The sequence below is a fragment of the Heloderma suspectum genome, chromosome 1 (assembly GCF_057233095.1).
Source record: "Heloderma suspectum isolate Gila_16-S chromosome 1, 16-S_ref, whole genome shotgun sequence".
Taxonomy (NCBI): domain Eukaryota; kingdom Metazoa; phylum Chordata; class Lepidosauria; order Squamata; family Helodermatidae; genus Heloderma; species Heloderma suspectum.
Window position 1 is genome coordinate 56619082 of NC_139458.1, and position 18906 is coordinate 56637987.

Here is an 18906-nt window from a genome sequence, read left to right on the forward strand (position 1 = left end):
TTCATGCTTTAGTCTATAGGGGAAATTCACTTTTTCAGCCGTTTTTAAATTTTTGCATATTTTTCAATGACAAAATTTGCACAAAATTCCTGAAGGTTAGAACACAGTCTGCAGGCCTGGAGAATCCATCCAACAGGGGAAACGGTGGTCCAATTCATAAAAATGTAGCTCCCCGACATCATGTTGCGACTCACTGCATCATATCCTTCCCCATGAGGACTGAAGTGCAGGGATGAGCAGATTTGCATCATGATGTCCCTGAGCCACATTTATTTATTTATTAATTATTTACAACACTTGTATACTGCTCCACATATAGACAGATTCCGGAGCAGTGAACAATAAAAGATACAAAATAGGGTAAAAGAATAAAACACCATGTTAAAATAATTACTACTTTTAAAAAGAAACAGAATTCTGATAAAACTGTGGCTGGTCACTCAAGGAAGGCTTCTACATGGTGAGGACTTCTAAACAGCATGGTAAGGAGAGAGATCAGTTGCCACACAGATATCATTTTTAACACCACTCAGTTGGCCAGAGGTCCCTAAACTTTTGGGGCCAGTGGGCACGATTCGAATCTTGAGAGTGTACTGTGGGTACTTTCGTAAAATGACTGCCATGGTGGGCATGACCAGTCACAAAACACCTATTTCCCAAATGCTGTGGCTCAAAGAAAAGTGACTTGCCCAAGAACCTAAGTACAAGGCAGAAGGTGTATATGAGTTCCAAAACAGAAAATGACCCTTTCTGAACATAGTTGACTGCTCCAGCACCAATTTCACAGAAGGCAAACTGTAGTTGATCAAGAAGCTGAGTACAAATTACATATTTGGCCCCACAAAGCACAATGAAATACCCATTTCACAGAAAGCAAACTGGTAATACTCAGACACAGGCAAAACACCCAGATACACCACATACACATGCACATGCACACACGCACAAAACCCAAGGGAAAACACACAACACACACCAGTCAAAACACTGACCACACCAAACCAGCGCTCTCTCTCTCACACACACACACACCACATTACAAACAAATATTAAGGCATACACATAGCAAACGATACACACACAGCAGAAGCAAAACACTTCTTCTCTCCGCACCATCCCCTCTACCCCCCTAAGATGTTCTCTATCACTCCCCAGCTTCTTTGTCTTTTTTCTGCGTGGCTGGTCATACTTGAAGACGTAGCAGTATCGCTAATCAAAAATCGCTCACAGTAGGCTTTCTTATCGCCAGGGGCAACTCTGCCAGACTTTGCCCAACTCTGCCCAGGCAACCAGGAACAAGGCTGTGGCAGCTTCAGCACTGCAACATGAGCTCTTTGAAGACAAAAGCCTGGCTAAGCTAGGGCAGCTGACCAGACAAGCTTTGTTGCCCTGGGAGTAGGACCAAAATCTTCACAAACAGCTTTAAGAAAGAATGTAATGGCTCACAAAAATGAATATTCACATCTGTCAAATTTTGTTTACATCTTGTGCTTGGAAAATAGCTTTGGCATGGAAGACCAGTTTGTATTTATCTAGGAAGGTTTGTTTTGACAATGCTGGTCCAGAGGTACTCCCTGGCAAACTATTGCTTTAGAACCCATGTATTTATTCCAGTAAAACGCATACCAGCCAAAACCAGATCTGAGGTGGCAGCAGCAAGCAAGAGGCAGGTTTAGACAGGAAATGGAGGTGGGAGAGGAAGGGAGTGGGCCTATGCCTATCTGTTGGTCCTGATTTAAGAGCCGCCCACTCTCTTCAGATCAACTTCTGTAGTAGATAGCCATTGATATTTTTATTGTCTTTACCAAACCTACAATGCCTTTGCAAGTAAACTTGTTTAAAACTACTCATTGGTAGCAAAAAGAGAGGAAGAGTGGTCTTGTTAAATTAATTAACTGAACAAGAGGCAATCTTAATAACTAGCTATGCTATGGATAGGTGGGCCCGAGGAAAACATAGAACAATCTTCCCCAACCTGGTGCCCTTGAGAAGTGTTGGACTACAACTCCCAGCATCCCCCAGCCAGCATGGTATCTGGAGGGCACTAGGTTGGGGAAGGCTAACATAGAACAACAGAGAGGATGTAAAAACAGCTCAGACTTTAAGTTTGTGCAAATCTTCCATAGTCAATGTTTGTATATAGTAGAACCAGGCTCTTCATAGTTGTGAGTAAATGAAATGGAAGATCTAAAGATGAGTTTGAACTTGCCATGTTTTTGCCTGGAGACTGGATTTAAATTCAAATTCAGGAATCTGAACAAGGTACATCTTTGATGTTGACAAAGAACTTGATCTTGTCAAACCACAATATCCTTCTGGTTCTGCTCCATGCTAGGGAAAATCCAAATCTCTTACTGCAGCCTTAGGTAGCATCAATTGGTCTTGCCCACGTTATATCCTTTTAGTAAGACATTAAGTTAAATTGGGAGCAAATAAGGAAAGTATCTCAGCAGCAGAATTCCCCAATTAAGAGCTCAAAAGGCATTAGATGCTACTTGATGACTCTTACTAAAAACTTTTTGTAGCACCTTCCAGATAATACTTTCTGTTTTCCCCACACTTTATTCCAGGCAGCATTGGCCAAAGGCCCTTGGGTGAGAGCTAATTTAAACATGAAGGTGGCCATAAGGAGGTCACCAAGAAGCATTAGTGTTATTCCCATTGGCATCTTGCAATCAGTGGTGGACCTAAGGCTAAAGTCCAGGGTCTGACAGCCCAGCAAGGGCCCAAATGACCACCTAGAGAGGTGCAGATGTTGCGGGCAGTGGAAAACAGGCCAACCATCAGCACCTGGGCCAGCATAGGCATGCCAGGGCTCACTGGGACTGACGCTGCTTGCCATAACATCCTTTCCTTCTTATTTTTAAAATCATTTCATAAAGGGGTAGCTGGGTGGGCATGTAACAGTGTTACAGATGCTCATTTTATTGTGTTTACTTTAAATATATATATATATATATATATATATTTCCTTTTCTACAATAAAATAGTGGTTATTCTCAAGTAAATGTGCTTAGCATCAGACTGTCTATAAGTGGACCCTCAGAAGACCATTAAGTCCAAGGTCTGAGATTACTTTGCTGCACCACTGCTTACGATCCCTGTAGAATTCTGACTGCCAGAACCAGAACAGAACGAGATGGCTAGCATCACACTGAAAAAGTTTTTGCCTTCCTGCATTTCCATGTCAGTCATCTATAGCGCAAGAAAATGTCACACTGGCATGCAGGTGCTACACGCATTTGGGTTGATCAGTTGGGTAAGAGCCTTTTAAATATGATGCCAACAAGTGTGGGGTTCTTGTGTGCTTTTCAGAAATCTCCATGTTGCAGGCATCATGTTTAAACTGGCGTTGAAACAACAAGTTCCATGGGGTGTTCCTAAGTTGCTTTTGATGTGAGACCTCCTCAGCATAATGCCCAAAGCTGTGATGCTGAGTAGGCAGGAATGGGTTATTATGGCTGATGCAAAATACTCCAAGAATGAAGCACATCCATAGGATTAGAAAGCAACGCTGTGTTGCAGAACACATTCCATTTTGAATAGCTTATGATGATTAAGATTAGATTTATGACACACGTTTTTAGGTTTTCAGGAGAATCCTGCATGCCCATTTGTGCAATCATGGGGAAAATGTGAATTTAAAAGGTTCTTTTAACAGTGTTGTTAATGTGAACCTGTAACTTTCTATTAAGGAAAATGTTATGATTGATGCATCCAGTCTCTGTGCTAATCACAGAATGTAAGTTACCCACATAGCTGTAGTATAGGTGTCTTTGCAACATAGGTTAAAGTGGCTTTTGTGTTTAATTCTACAATCAATTAGTTTTTCCCTGGCACAGCAGCTTCAAAGCAAATGTGACAGACCCACGCTTTATTTAAGCTAGTTCAGTCACTCTGAACCTATGACTGCAGCATTAATTTAAGATTGATGGTATCACCCAAAACTTGACTGACAGCACTGGTCAGGAGTTAGCCTGAATTGCCTGAACTAAACATATTCTGCAGCAGTAGCCAAAGTAACTGGATTCCTTTAAGAAGAGCTTGAATGTGCAAACACAACTAAGGATTAGAGTCCAAAAAGTCAATTCTTACATTTACTTGCCATACCTCCTTTGTTTCCTCTGAAAAGGCTTGTAGGATATCAGTCTGCCTGGTGTAATTCCCATTGGCATCCTGCAGTCCCTGTAGAATTCTCTCTCTCAGAACCAGGACAGAAACTCGAAGCTGGTGCCAAAGAAGCTGCACTGTATGGATGTCAACAATCACATTGACAGAGTAGGACAGAAGCTTCAGGGAAAATTCTGTCTCTAGAAGAGCATGGATTTGTTCAACGTGATCAGAGATATCTTCACATATATCCTGTAAGAAAGGGAGAAAAGAGAACATGAGTCACAAAGATGTACAATAATCTGATCCTGCATTGTTGATTACATTTTTAAATTTCACAAACCAGGGAGTCCATTTATGTATGTGTAAAGGGTTGTATGTATGCACTGATGTTTTTTCTTACAGCAGCAGCATATGCTGCATGTTGCCATCAGCAACCACTTTTGATGTTCTGCAAACTGCTGGAAAGTTGGCATCTTTGACACTGAGAAGGCATATTCCTATAGGTTGTCTTGGCAAGGGGTGTTGCCTTCCCCTGCAGCATATGGTCTGGCTCAATTGCATGAGTAATCCATAGCTATTTGTCCTGCAGACAACTTCTGCGGTGTCTCTGAACTCTCTAGTATATTATGGCTTGGACTGTGTGGATTGATAGATAGTAGCCTTCCCACAACGTGGTGGTGCCCTCCAGATGTGTTGGACTCTGATTCCCATCAACCCCAAACATTGCGATTGTCTTGCTGGCTGGGGATTATAGGAATTGTAGTCAAGTGCTGGGTTGGGGAAGGTTGAGCTATAGCAAGCTGGTGAATACTTGATCCTGACAGGAACATATTTTGATCCCTTCAGATCCTGATTCTATGGCATCCTACACTTAATGCTGGCTGTAGTAGGCTAAACTAATCATCACCATCTGTTTATACTGCTTCCCCTGGTAAATCATGCCAAAAGCAGCTCATAACAATAATAACATATATAATTTTTAAATTGGACTTGGACTGGACAGCCCTTCAAAAAGAGTACACTTTTAAATAGAACACTTTCCTGTGAAAGCCCTCCAAAGAGAGGACGTGTTATATTTCTACTGAAATTACAATTATTTCAAAATTGGCATCTGTACATATGAATTAGCATATGCAAATTTAATGCCAATCTGTGCCCTCTTTTGTCTTCTTTTTTTGGCGATACATTTCCTCTTTTGGGCAATGTGTAGAGGACAACCTACTCAAGTTCATTTTGGAATAATATTTTCATGCACGTTTTGTGGTCCAACAGACCACCTACCTCATTAAAGTCCAAAATTAGATACTGGTTATATCTCTGCAAATGTCTTAATTCATGCAAATGCAGTCCTACCCACAGACAGGGCTTTTGCCAGCATTTCTCTCCTTCCCTTGCAACTTGAAAAACCACTTGTATATAAGGGTGTAAAATGCAGGCCAATGGTAAAAGGTGTTAGGGGTACCTCTCTATCCCAAATCTCTTTTTTCTTCCACAAAAATAGTACTTTATTTTAACTAAGCATCAAACTATATGTACGTGTTACATTAATTATTTATTGTGCAGCTCCCCTCTATTTTTTATTTACTCCAGCGTAAGCATGTGGGACCCTTGATCCAGATCAGGACCACTGCAGATGGGGAGGGGAAGTTTAATCCTTCTTTCCCCATCTGCTTCCCTCCCCAAATTCCCCATACATACTGTACATAGCAAGGCAGTTTTTAAAAAGCAAAAAAAAAGGCCTCCATTGGCACCAATGTTCACAAGTGGGGATGACTGCTTGGTAGTTGACTGGATATTATTTTAGAATTGTGTACACATGTCTGGCTGACATTATCGTAAAAAGGCACAGTTGGAAAACCAAAGTTCTGCGAGTCGTTGCAACAGCAAAGTGCATATCCCAATAACAACAACAACAACAACATCAGATGCTGCTGATTTAAATCTCACTACATCATACACATAGTAGAAGCCAACTGGTGTTACATATTAACAATTGACAGCCTGCCTCCTCTTGACTTCTCTCTCAATGATTGCTTCAAAGGCATGTCAAACATCTAAAGCATGACCTGCAGCCAAGTGCACATTTTCAAGAATGAAAAGGAAGAGGGAGGCAACACTTGTGCGACATTTTCCATGTAATGTTTAAAGGCAGAGCACTTAGGTTCAAAAGGATAGTCTATAAGAAAGCAAACAGTAATTCCTAAGTCAACCAACCAATGTCAATGTTGTACCTCAGTTGCTCATGGAATATAACTCCAGGGATAATCTCATGAACACCACTTTAGGGATCATCTCATAGATCCCACACCCTCCTTTTAAAACAAGAATTAATTAACATTAGCAATTGCCACAATAATGATATTTTAATTATGGTAAGTACGAATAGGTCTTTTGATTCTTGAAAACAACTACGAAAACAATCAATCTCAAGATTTCTTTCTATGAAAGAAAAATAATAGATTGGAATATCTTTTTAAAAAGGTAAGTTTTCAGGTCCAAAGTTTTCCCAAGGCAGCTCCTGACATCTTCAAAATTATTTTAAAATTCCATCAACAGTTTAAAACTGTAAAATAATAGTAAGAGAGAGCAAGAGCTAACATCAAGACCTATAGAATAGCATTCTGTAATGCTCCTAAGGCCATATGAAAAAGTAAAAAACAATAACCCACAAACTAATCTTCTAAACACCCTCTGGGAGGCTTGACTGGCTTCCCTAAACAGGGAGTTCCACAAAGAACATACACATGTTAAAAGCACCAAACGACCCCAATGGGGAGATGTTCCCCAGGGCATGTGCTTACCTGGATTTGCTTTCTTTTGGAAGGGGAGATTGTATTATTTCTTTATTTAAAGCATGTGTACCCTGTTCTTCCATCAAAAAAAGGTTCCACTCTGAAATCATTTTGAAAGGAGTCTTATGGTGTTTTTGTAATACTGGCGTTTATGTACAAATATATGGGTTGAACGTAAGAGGAGTCAGACAGAATAGCACTCTTACAAGCAGCAGATCCACTTTCTCAAACATTATTTTCAATCTGTGTCTAGCAGCTATGTCTTTTGTGCTTTTCTTTTTACTCTAGAGTAGGTATAGTGGGCCTGATGGGCTCTTAAAAACCCCACTCCCCCCCCCCACACTCACATTCACACTATGGTCTTGATCCAAACCAGGTCTGCTCCACATACTTTAGAGTAAAAAAGAAAGAAAAAGAAAGAAAGCCGTGGCTGCTAGACACAGATTTAAAGTAATGTCTGTTTTGGCCCTCATATCTTATCCCCAGAGAGGCAGCAGAGGAGCTCAATATGCCTTTAGTCTTCTAGAGCTCAAGCCTCATCCTTTGCCTCTTGCTCAGTCTGTTTCATTTTCCAACTGTTGTTTCTCTCTTGCTGTCCTAAAATTGGCTTCTGCTGCTCTTTTCATAAACAGATCTAGCTTACGCAATCCTACCTGGGGGAGTGGGATACCTTAGAGCAGGGGTAGGCAACATGGCACCCGTGGGCACCACTGTGCCCTCAGACACCTTTCTTGGTGCCCTACTCCTCCTACTTTAAAAACACAAAACATTTCTTAGCGGTAGCTGGGATTGCTTCAAAACAAAGTGAAGGCCCCCAGTCTTCTTTTCCCATGAATGCCTCTGAGCTGCATATGGGGCTCAGAGACATTCTTAGGAAGTGAAGATGCTAGGTGGCTGCAGGATGATGCTTTCATCTGCAATGCGCCCATTTTGTAGTGGTGGCCAGGACAGTTTCTCCAACTGCCAAATGTGCCCACAGGCCCAAAGAGGTTGCCTACCCATGCTTTAGCGAGATCTCTGAATCCCTCCCATTGAGAACGCATCAAGTGCAGATTCTGAGCCATGAACCCCTAATGTCTTGAACAAAAGATGGGGCTGGTAGTTTGATACAGAGGAAGCATTAGCAAGATTTGGCAAGATATATGTGGAAAAATATAAGATGAAGGAAATATCTTTCCGAAATGTGTTGGGCTTATTAAAACATTTTCAAGTACTTGAGAACATTTTCGCTTCTGTTTCTTATATAATTGGTGCCTTTCCCTCTCACTGGTTCTTAAGCCCAGCCACTGGCAGTTACACAGACATTCTGACCCACTTTGTTCTCTTTTATCAAACGCGAGGCTACTTCACAGCAATAATTAGTAATCCTATGGATGAAAACTAAGTCCTTCATTAAAATTATGTTTGTTTTACAGAGCTCTCATTGACATCAAAACAATCCACATGAGAACTGAAAATCAGGGCTGGTCCTACCACAAGGCAGCCACCACAAGCAACTGATTTGGGGTATGTTGTGGGGCAACACATTGTTATTTATTATAAATGTATTTTTACCCCCTGGGAGAGAGGCACCTGTGAGATTTTCTACCTCAGGTGTGAAAAAAACTTGGCCAGCCGTGGGTACATTAGGCACATCGACTGGTGTAGGGCAGCATACATATTTCTGCCTCAGGCAGCAAAATGTCTTGGGCTAGCCCTGCTGAAAATTACATCACATGCGCCACCCACAAATAGAAAAAACAGTGCCCACTTAATAGGAATCCATATAAGAATAACTTCTGTCTGAAAAAATGGTCGTCCCCCCCTTAAATAGATTTCACCTATAATACACTTTGCAGACTTATGCAATTGTTCTAATCTAAAACATAAGTCAGGCATGTGTTTATAAAACCATGATTTTTGTATTAGGCTGTATAGAAGCATCCTTGACCACAGAATTTCTCATAGTGTAGTGCCTGCGTCCACTACAGAGCCAACTGTCCACTTAACTCAGTCCAGCCGACAGCTGATCCAATCATTTACAGCTGCTACTATCTGTCATCTAAAGCCAGAGCACTCTTATGTTGACTTTTAAAAAATCCAGTATAAACACTGCTGCAAACAAGAGCCTCCACACTGACAACGCATTCCTAAACATGCTTACCCTGAAGTAAGCCTCAATGAATTCAATGGGATTTACTCTCTGCAGCTACAGATTCCTCAAATCTAGTTTTTTCTAACAAGTTGTAAAGAGAAAATGCTGGTAGCATTTCTCCCAGAGACAGATACAATGCCACCAAGACATATGTGAAATCTAGTGGAAGATGAAAGGTTCTAGGGCTCCACAGTTAACAACAGTGACAGAAGCAAATGTACTTTGGTTTATGTTCTTTGATCTCATGGTAAACCCCCTGCAAGAAATAAGCCCTTGCTCATTACGTATGACAAGCTTACGTGCAAAACAAATTCATGGTTTAGGAGCGTGTCTGCCTCGTTGAACTTTATTTTAACAATATTATACATTCCTCTGGGATAGAAATTCCAAGCTAAACTTGGAAACATCATAAAATGTTTGTTTTTATTTTATTCTTTTTTTTAACACTTTTATGTTCACATGGAGTTAGAACCCTATACTTGCTTTACTGATCCAAAGAGAAAAAAAATTAACCCAATTGTCTGTCACAAAAAATGGGATTAGTGCTGTTACTATACCATTAGTGTTACTTATGGTAACGTTAGTGTTACTATACCATAAGAGCCAGTGTGGTGTAGTGGTTAAAGTGTTGGACTTGGACTGGGGATATCTGGGTTCAAGTCCCCACTCGACCATGAAGCTCACTGGGTGACCTTGGGCCATTCGCTGACTCTCAGCCTAACATATTTCACAGGGCTGTTGTGCGGATAAAATGGAAAGGAGGAGGATTATGTATGCTGCATAGGCGCCTTGGAAGAAAAGGTGGAATATAATGTAAGAAATAAATAATACATAAATAAAGGACTGGTTCCTCAAAGGGAATAATAATAGTAATACTCAGCCAGTGCCAGCTCCAGGTTTTGGGGGCCCTTGGGCAAGATGGCCTCACTGGGCTTCTTCCCTGAGGGGGTTCACCTCCTTCTCATTTCTGTCTCTGTTGGCCATTCCATTGCCCGCTCCCTCTGGGCCCAATTTGTACAACTGCCCGGAAGAAGAGCACAAGGCAAATGAAGGGAGCAGCTCTATCTCCTCTTCTTCTCTTTGCTTGCATGTTCAGAGAGGGCAGGTGGTGACAGCAAGGAGGAGGAGGAGCAGGTCCAGGAGCCTCTAGTGCGTGACAGTGGGGCCCCTGCAGGAATGCGGGTCTTGGCAGATGATCAGTGATGCCTGCCCCCTGGTGCCAGCACTGTTCTTAGCATTTATATGGCAACTTTTGAATGTTGAAAGCAGTTCACATATATTATATCAATAATCCTCACAACAACAGCCCTGTAAAGTAGGTCAGTGTTATTATTCCCACATTGCAGATGAGAGGCTAAGGCTGAGAAATATGCTCTTTTCAAGCCAGAACCTGGGGTGAATGAATGCATGGAGGAAGCTGTGAAGTTCAGGATCATGCCAACTGACCTTCCATGTGTTCATCTGAACCTATGCATAGAGCCTAAACACATACAAACTGTATGTCCATCACCTCTGATTGCACAGGCCATACCCTGGCCTTTTCCGGGTAACAGATTGTGTGCATATGGATGTAGACTTTGTGTTGTTGTTGTTTATTCGTTCAGTCGCTTCCAACTCTTTGTGACTTCATGGACCAGCCCACGCCAGAGCTTCCTGTCGGCCGTCACCACCCCCAGCTCCCCCAAGGTCAAGTCTGTCATCTCCAGAAGACTTTGTACACATGTTCTAACAAACACATGGAGGTCGGGGTTGGGCCAGCAGGCATAATTTGCCTCCATCCATCTCCACTCATTCATTCATTATGGTCATCCTTGGTAGGCAGATGGCTACCAAGAGGGCCTTTTCTGGTGTGGCACTCTGGTTGTGGGATGAGCTTCCCAGAGAAAGAAGCTCTTGTGCTCTTTCTGGCACCTCGTAGATACCTTTTTATTTTCCCAGGCATTTTAGACTTTTAGCTCTGTTGTTTTAAATCTGTTACTGTATTTTAAATCTCTGCATTGCTGCTAGGTTTTATTGTAATTTGTGCTTTTATATCATAGTTTTAACCTTTTACATTTTATGTGATATTTTATGATGCGTTTTGTGGTTTTAATTGTTGTGAACCACCCAGAGAGCTTCGGGTATTGGCGGCATAGATATGTAACAAATAAATAAATAAATAAAACTTTCCCAACCTGGTGTCATCCAGACATGTTGAAGTACAACTCCCATCATCGCTAGCTAGGATGATGGGAATTGTAGGCCAACCCATCTAGAAGACAACAGGTTGGGAAAGCCTGCATTATGGATTGTTGTATGAAAAGGACTGTTCCTAAGGCCACTTAGTGTGTCCGTGACAGCGGCCAGCTCTGAGCCAGCAGGGACTTTCCTAGTTCAGTCTCTTAGACACAAACATTACAATGTTCTCGTTATTCCTTCTGCCTTCATGAGCATTCAACAAAATTGTTACATCCAGCCACTAGATATTAAATCCTTGGATGACAGGAAGGTTTGATGTGTATGAATGAATCATTTTATGAGCACACTATAATAAAAAGAGCCATGAACTCATGAGGGGAAGCCCGTTGCTTTGTGAAAATGAAAAACTGCAAACTTCAATAAGGTGGCATGCATTGGTCAAGCAATATAAATGCTTAAAGCATGAAAGGGAGGAAATGAACTATGTAAGTGCCATTTCAGCCACTGGAGTGCCAATACTGGTTTGTCATAATTCTCCCTTTTTACACTGTTCATTATTATCACAGTCCTGCACTTTTTCCATCCAAACATCAGCAACCCTTGGAGGCGCACAACTTGGAATGGTGGTCAAGTTATCACTGCCATTGTAAGGAAGATTTTTTTAAATTGGCATGTTATAGTAGCACAAAATTAATAACAACTATGTGAAATTGTATTGTTTGGTTTCTCTAGGTGATCAGTATGAAGCAATTCAAAGGTCCTGGTCTGGTGGTCAGGAGAAAACCCCCATTCATGTGTTATCCATATGTAGAATGTACATGTAAGAAGGGGGCAGCAGGACCTGTTGGCCCCACCCCTGATGTCCTGCATGAAAACAGCCACACCCCCTGGATGTCCATATAATGGAGCAGACATCTGCACAGAGAAAGCCTACACATAAGTAGTTGCTCATATGTAGACTTTCTCTATACAGACACCAGTGTGCAGACATCCAGGGGGAATGATGAATGCCCCTTCTTAACACATGCCCCTTCTCTACACACGGAGACACCAGAATTGGACTATTGGGTAATATCCAACATGGCCACCATGCTACTTGCACAACAGGAATTTAGCACTTCATAAAGCAAGCCCTAAAATGAAGGCCAATGCTTGTTTCCAGATCACGACAGGTCAGTAGAGTTCTGTTATGCGAGTTCTGCTGGTCTTTCCTATTCCAGAAACAAGCATTTCCACTCATTTCTGGTTCCTATCAGAAGTGCTAAATCCCCATTGCACAAGTGGTGAGTCCTGCTGGTACTTGGGCAGCACAGGATACTGTGCATTATGTTTAAGAAAATCATGTAAGCAGTGGAGGCTGGTGGCTCCAATGTCACCAATGTGAACCTATTTGGGGGGAAGGGTTCATCACCTTGGATAGCTCCTTTAGAGTTCTGACTGGTTCTGAGTGAAACCCAGAGCAGATTCGCCACCCCATGACATCAGAACCACCAGCTTCCACTGCATATAAGCAAATCAAACTTCATATACTATTTGGGCAGACAAAGAACTTTTCTGTTTTCATCAGAATTACTAAAGTGATTAAAGAGAGTACATAGACTTACTGTTCAGGCATGAACATAAGACAGATGGCAGAAAAAAAATGAATTGTGAGGAGAAATGTTTAAAATGTGTTTATGCCATAGCTGGTCTATTAGTGTTACTTTCCAAAGGCGAACCATCATGCAGTTGGGCAGGCAGTCTCTTCTAAGACTTCGTTTACTACTAAATTCTATAGAACTAGACAGGAATTCCATTGGATGTCAGCTGCCCCTAGAGGAAACGTGCCAAGTTGGTGGAATGAGAGATATTTCCGGGTGAGGCAACTATGGCCTTGAAATAATGAGGTTTCAAGTAACAAACAGAAAACAAAATCCTACTCAGATAGCAAAATGGCACACTATTAAAGAGTAAACTATACATTTATTATAAGAAATACTTTCTAATAAATATTACTTTAACTCTGATAGTAGTAAATATTCTTCAGCATGTTGATTATATGTGATGCTGTAGTCTTTAGGATGTGTCGTACTCCTGCTATATTCTTAAGGTCAGGCATGTCCAAGGAGAATACAAACCATTTTTAAAGCACATCTGATTATTCCCCAAATTTCATTGTTGTTGCATTTTAAACTCTGACATGCTATATATAATGTGTATTTGCTGAGTTTTTTCTTCTAAATCTACATGAGTTTTCTGGTCAGGTTACAAAATTAAGAAGAGTCCACTGTATCCCCTTTCCGTGCTGCCTATGACCATACACATTCTTTACTCAGTGAAAAATGTTCAGAAAGGCATGAATGTGTCAGACTGATTTCAAACTGTTCACTTAACAACTATACAGAAAGGCAGCTAAGGAATTATCGTCATTTTGCAAGTAAAGGTCATCTCTTCCTTAGGAACGAAGATGATAGGAGAACAAATTTTGACTAGTAAACCTTGCAAGGCTCAAGATCTAACTGAGTCTCTAAGTGAACATCTTGTTAAAAGTCAGCTGCCTCCTCCCCCACCCCACCTCTTGCAATCCCTCCAAATCTGGGGTGGGTTTCCATCCCTACTTGCATCACCTCTATCTGGAAACTTGCCACATATATTCAGTTCTTACCTCTACTACACTGCCAATTTTTTTTTTTTAAAAAATATGTTGATATGTAGCCCAACGGTATTCATGTTTACTCAGAGGTCCCACTGCCCTGAATGGAAATTGCTCCTCAGGAAGGGCCAAATTAGAGGTGACAGTAACTGTGTGAATGCAATTAACATGCATTTTTTTTTAATGTAAGTAGTAAGCTGATGGATAGCCTGAGCAACCATGGGGCTGTGGGCAGTGAGGTGCAGAGAGAAAGTTTCCTGCCATGGTTTCAACAAAAATCCTCTCTCTGGAGCTGCTGTTTGCATTTCAAGGGAAGCTTCCCTTTGGCATCCACAGGACCAGAGCAGAAGAGAAGGAGTTAAACCTCCCCATAGTCCTGAGGCTTTTCAGGCTCTCCTGCAGCTGCTATTCACATAAGGAAAAATATGCATGCTAATTATGTTCACACATCTAACGTCAAGTCTAGTTTCGCCCGAAGTGTACGTCGGGTTGCTGTCTTAGTTGTGTTAATACAGCCTTCCCCAACTTGGTGCCCTCCAGATGTTTTAGAATACAAATCCCATCAGCCCCATTCAGCATGGCCAATGGCCAGGGGTGATTGGGGTTGTAGTCCCAAACATCTGGAGGGGCCTAGGCTGGGGAAGGCTGGGTTAATACATTGAACTGAAATCATGCAGAAAACTTGAGCAGCTACCAAAGCCGTGCTTGTAACTTACCTTTGTTGATTACAAATGGAAAAAAAATACGTACATATGTGGAGCAAATGGTGAAGATGGTGGAGCTGCACAGTCTGCAATATGCTCTACTATGAATGATTATACACAAGCCATAAACATGCAGATATAAGAAAAATAATCTTCACATCATCGCACCCCGAGATAAAATAAAGGTGCAAGCTGATGGAACATAGTCTCTTCTTTCACTACAACCAGACTGATCCTAAAATATCTTCTTTTTCTTTTTCCCTTCTCATCAGTGATTCTATTTGAACTTAGTCTTGAACCTTCTGGATGTAGTTTAGATGCAATAATACAGTAATACATTCGATAAATCACACATCCAATTTTTTAAATGCATTTATTAAGACATAAAAGAAATGACACTCCGCAGTATAGATCAGCCTTCCCCAACCTGGTGCCCTCCAGGTGTGTTGGACTACAACTCCCGTAATTCTCAGCTTGATATAGGCCAAACCTTACAGCCAGAACAATGCAAGATAATACACAACATCTATTTTTAATAATACTATGAACTCTAAATAGCACATGCGGCACTGTTGCAGGCCTTTCTAAAGAATGGCTATTATTTTTCACTCACATTAGGGGGTGGGGGTGGGGAATGAAAAGCTATTGTAAGCCTATCAAAAATATGAAAACCACACTTTAAGAACGTGAAAGCTAAAATTATGCAAAATATGGTGCTATGTCATTTCCGTCATATACATACTCACACAAATGATCAGAGATCATGTCAAACACTTATCACAGAACCTTGATATACCAGTTATTAAATCAGAAAGAATCAAAACTTGCCTTCAACAAGATAGTCTAAATATAGAGTAATTAAAGCATCTAGTCTTTCCTGTCAGAAATTACAGCATGCAAAATAATGAAGGTCTTCCAAATTAAAGTGCTCTTCCAAACTAAACATTCCTAGACATGAAATATGACCCCTTTTAAAAAGATACAGTACAAGAAAGCATTTGCACAGGGCTAAACTTTGAAATCTGACATTCTCAGATCTTCTTCCAAAGCCCATGTTTTGTTAATTATTTCCCACTACACCATGTCCTACCTTAATTGTTTCGAAAGGAGAATTTCCATTCATCCATTTAGCAGAAAATTAACAGCCCACTCTTTTCTTCTCCTTGGCCAAAGCAGTTACTTTGAGCTAGCAATTCAGGAAACATGCCAATATAAAATCCAGACAAGTCACAGTCAGATCCATTTTCAGTTCTTAGCCAACTGCTTTTGCTTTGCAAGAAATTAATGTAAAACAGAGCAAATTATTCTTGAAAAAAGTGCACCGACACAAGATTATTCCTCAGATTAAATGTAGGTCTGTTTCAATGTCCTGAAGTTTCTGAGCTACTATAATGCTATAATGTTTACTCAGTCATACAGATCTCTGACTGGTAACTCAGTAGACACTTGCCACTTGAAATTAGTTGGGTTATTTTAGTCACTGACATACGTTCCAGTAGAATGTTAGCTGTGCAGCTAGATTGCTAAAGGGAATCTAATATAAGTCGGTCACTTGGTTACAGTGCAAAGCTGATAATAATGTTTCAAGTTTGGATTTTATTATGGACACATAAATAAGACATTTCTTCTCTCCCCCCTTCCCTATTATTGATTTAGGTTGCAGTTCTATGCACACTGACTTGGGAGTAAGCCCAATGGAGTAAGCATGCACAGGGTTGTGCTGTTAGGTTGTAATCCTAAACACCCAGGAGTAAGTTCTAACCAAAATCCTTGGGGCGTACTCCTGAGCAAGCTTTCATGGGATTGGGCTACAGACAGTCTTTAAAAGTTCCAGTGAAATGGAAGACGATTTGCAGACTTAAAGTCAGACAGTTTAGAATGTATTTCAGGACACAACAGATCATAAGATTGGAACAGTTTGCTAACAGCAGACTTCTTCCCCTAATGCAGTGACTCACACAATAGCAGACAACCATTAAATGGACAACTGTGCCTGCTGGCTTTTGCATTGTTATACAATAATGTCCTGAATTTTCAACAGAGGATAGAAGTGGGAGTTATATATTGGTATAGAAATCCTCAGTTCAGAAGCTCTTATAACTTTATTACAGAGGAAACATCACAGTACCTTGTGGGTGCTCCCATGCCAGCACAGCAAAATTCATTGTCATACAATTGTGATACAATTTTATTTCATATACATAAATTAAACATTTCATTATTTTCTCTCATCCTAAGTTCTCAGCATGAGTTTGTAATCTAAGGATAATTTTGTATATATAGATATAGTAATTATAAAGAGTAATTCTAACCATTATAAAGACAGGATCAGAGGGAAAAACATAGTCCCGTTCAGTCAGATGCAACAACAAATCATGGTTTATGATTCTATGTACAACCCATGGCAAGCCCTGGGTTTGTGCATAACCCCTTCCTCCATCCTTCATGCTCAAAAGAGGAAATTTAAAGCATCTGGTTATGGTTTGTGACAAACTGCATTTCCTGTTTTGTCTTATGGTTTGTAGAAACCATAGTTAGTTACGGTGCAGTCCTATCAATTGCACCCTTACTGCTTGGAAGCTCCGGAACTCGGGGACTTCCAAGCTTCCTATGCTCTGCCAGGCATTCCCATGCCCTGCCTCCCCACCCTCTGTTCTTTGCTTTTTTGCTAGATGGGCTTTTCAGCCCATCTAGCTAGGGCACTTCAGCGGGGGAGGGAAGGAGGCTGGAGGAGGCTCAGGATAAATCATATTTCCCCCTTCCCCACTCATCGGCATGGCCCCTTTCCCCCCTCTCTGAGGTTGAGTTTCTGACCTTGGAGAAGCAATCCTCATGGTTCTCTCCACACCGTCTGTGAGGGGGAGGGGGGCAGATCTCCAACTCCCCCTTCTGAGGTTGGAGTCTGACCTCAGAGGGGGAAATCCGAACTATCTTATGGTCCCTGGGATGCTTGCCTAGGGACCATAGGAGTGCTCTCTTAGTTAACGAACTAGGACACCAAACCAAGATCTGTAGTTTGATATGTTGGTTTGTTAGCTAGTTATGGTTTGTACTAATCACAGTTTCCTGTATTAGGACAAAATGGAAAGCTGTGATTTGTCATAAATTACAACCAGAAGTTTTATATTCCACCTCCCCTCCCCTCCCCTCCCCTCCACACACATACACACAATGGAGGAAAGCAAGGTAGCAGTGTGTGAGTCTGAGACTCACTGCAGCTAGGTAAATTGGGCTGTGATTTTTACATGACCCTGTCTTTATAACTGTTATATCTATGTATACCAAAAGGCTCAAGGCTGATGCATTCTTTTTCTTGAAAATAAATATAAGCAACCAGCATAGTACCGAACATGAATTTCAAGATCAAAGAGCAGCCGTGGCTTATGTTTAAGCATCTACCAGGTGGAAGCATTGTCTCAGCCATGGTCTCCATATTCTTTACGGCCATCTGCAAGTCAGATATTAATAATAAGGGGAGAGATTCAATGTTTCCAACCATTTGGCATTTCAGCCCATGCAACTTTGGTGTTTCTCATTCCCCAAGCTTCTGTTGACTTGAAAACTCAGTCAGTAGTCCCCATCGATATTCCTTCTCTCTCTTCAGGTCTCAAGTACCAGCTAAGGAGCATATGTGATGTTTACCATGAGGGACACTGCCTAGAATGGCCTCCTTGTGGTGACTGATTCCTTACCCTGCCATAATTTACTGAAGAAGCAGGTGGATCAGGACCACCACTTTGTGAATCTCCATGCCCCACTCCGCATTTTCAGTGTCCTGATCCACATCGGGATCAGGGAAGCTGTCACAGAGATTTGCTCAGCTAGATACCCTCTTTCACATTTCACCATGCCAGGGTCAGCTCAGGTTTTCGTCGAGAGCGCCCTCCCTCAGTGAGTCGACCTTCTCACTGCCATTGTCACCAGCACCAATTGCTCCTCATTCTCTTTCTTGTCATCGCAACCAGGCAGAGGCATCTCCTGCTCCTCCTTCTCACCACCACCATTGTCCTGGCTAGAGTAGAGATAGGTGAACAAGCAGGTTGCACTGGTGACGAGAGAGTGCAAGTCCAGGGAGCTCTTGTCAGTGGGTGCCTGACCATGCCAACCCTTGACACCAGCCCTGCACCATGGTCTTCTAATCCTGACCAAACGTTAAGCAATTATACTGAATATAGAAAAGTTGGGGGAACTTTTTCAAACTGGTTCAAAGTATAAACATTCAGGAATACTGACACTGGCTGGGGGCTTCCATGCAAACACCTCAGAAGCACATGGTGCTGCCAGAAGAAGCATATTTAAACATATAATTTGTATGAATGGTGATCTCCAAGTTTGAAAGCAGTCCCAGCAACG

General features: G+C 41.5%; 1 protein-coding gene across 1 annotated transcript in view; it reads right to left on the bottom strand.

Moving 5' to 3' along the window:
* Nucleotides 1-18906, bottom strand: part of AKAP6 (A-kinase anchoring protein 6) — a 332898-nt gene that overhangs the window by 260695 nt on the left and 53297 nt on the right. The window contains exon 3 of the mRNA XM_084827230.1: nt 4096-4362. Within this exon, the coding sequence (XP_084683356.1) occupies nt 4096-4362 (267 nt within the window). The remainder of the gene's footprint in view (nt 1-4095; nt 4363-18906) is intronic.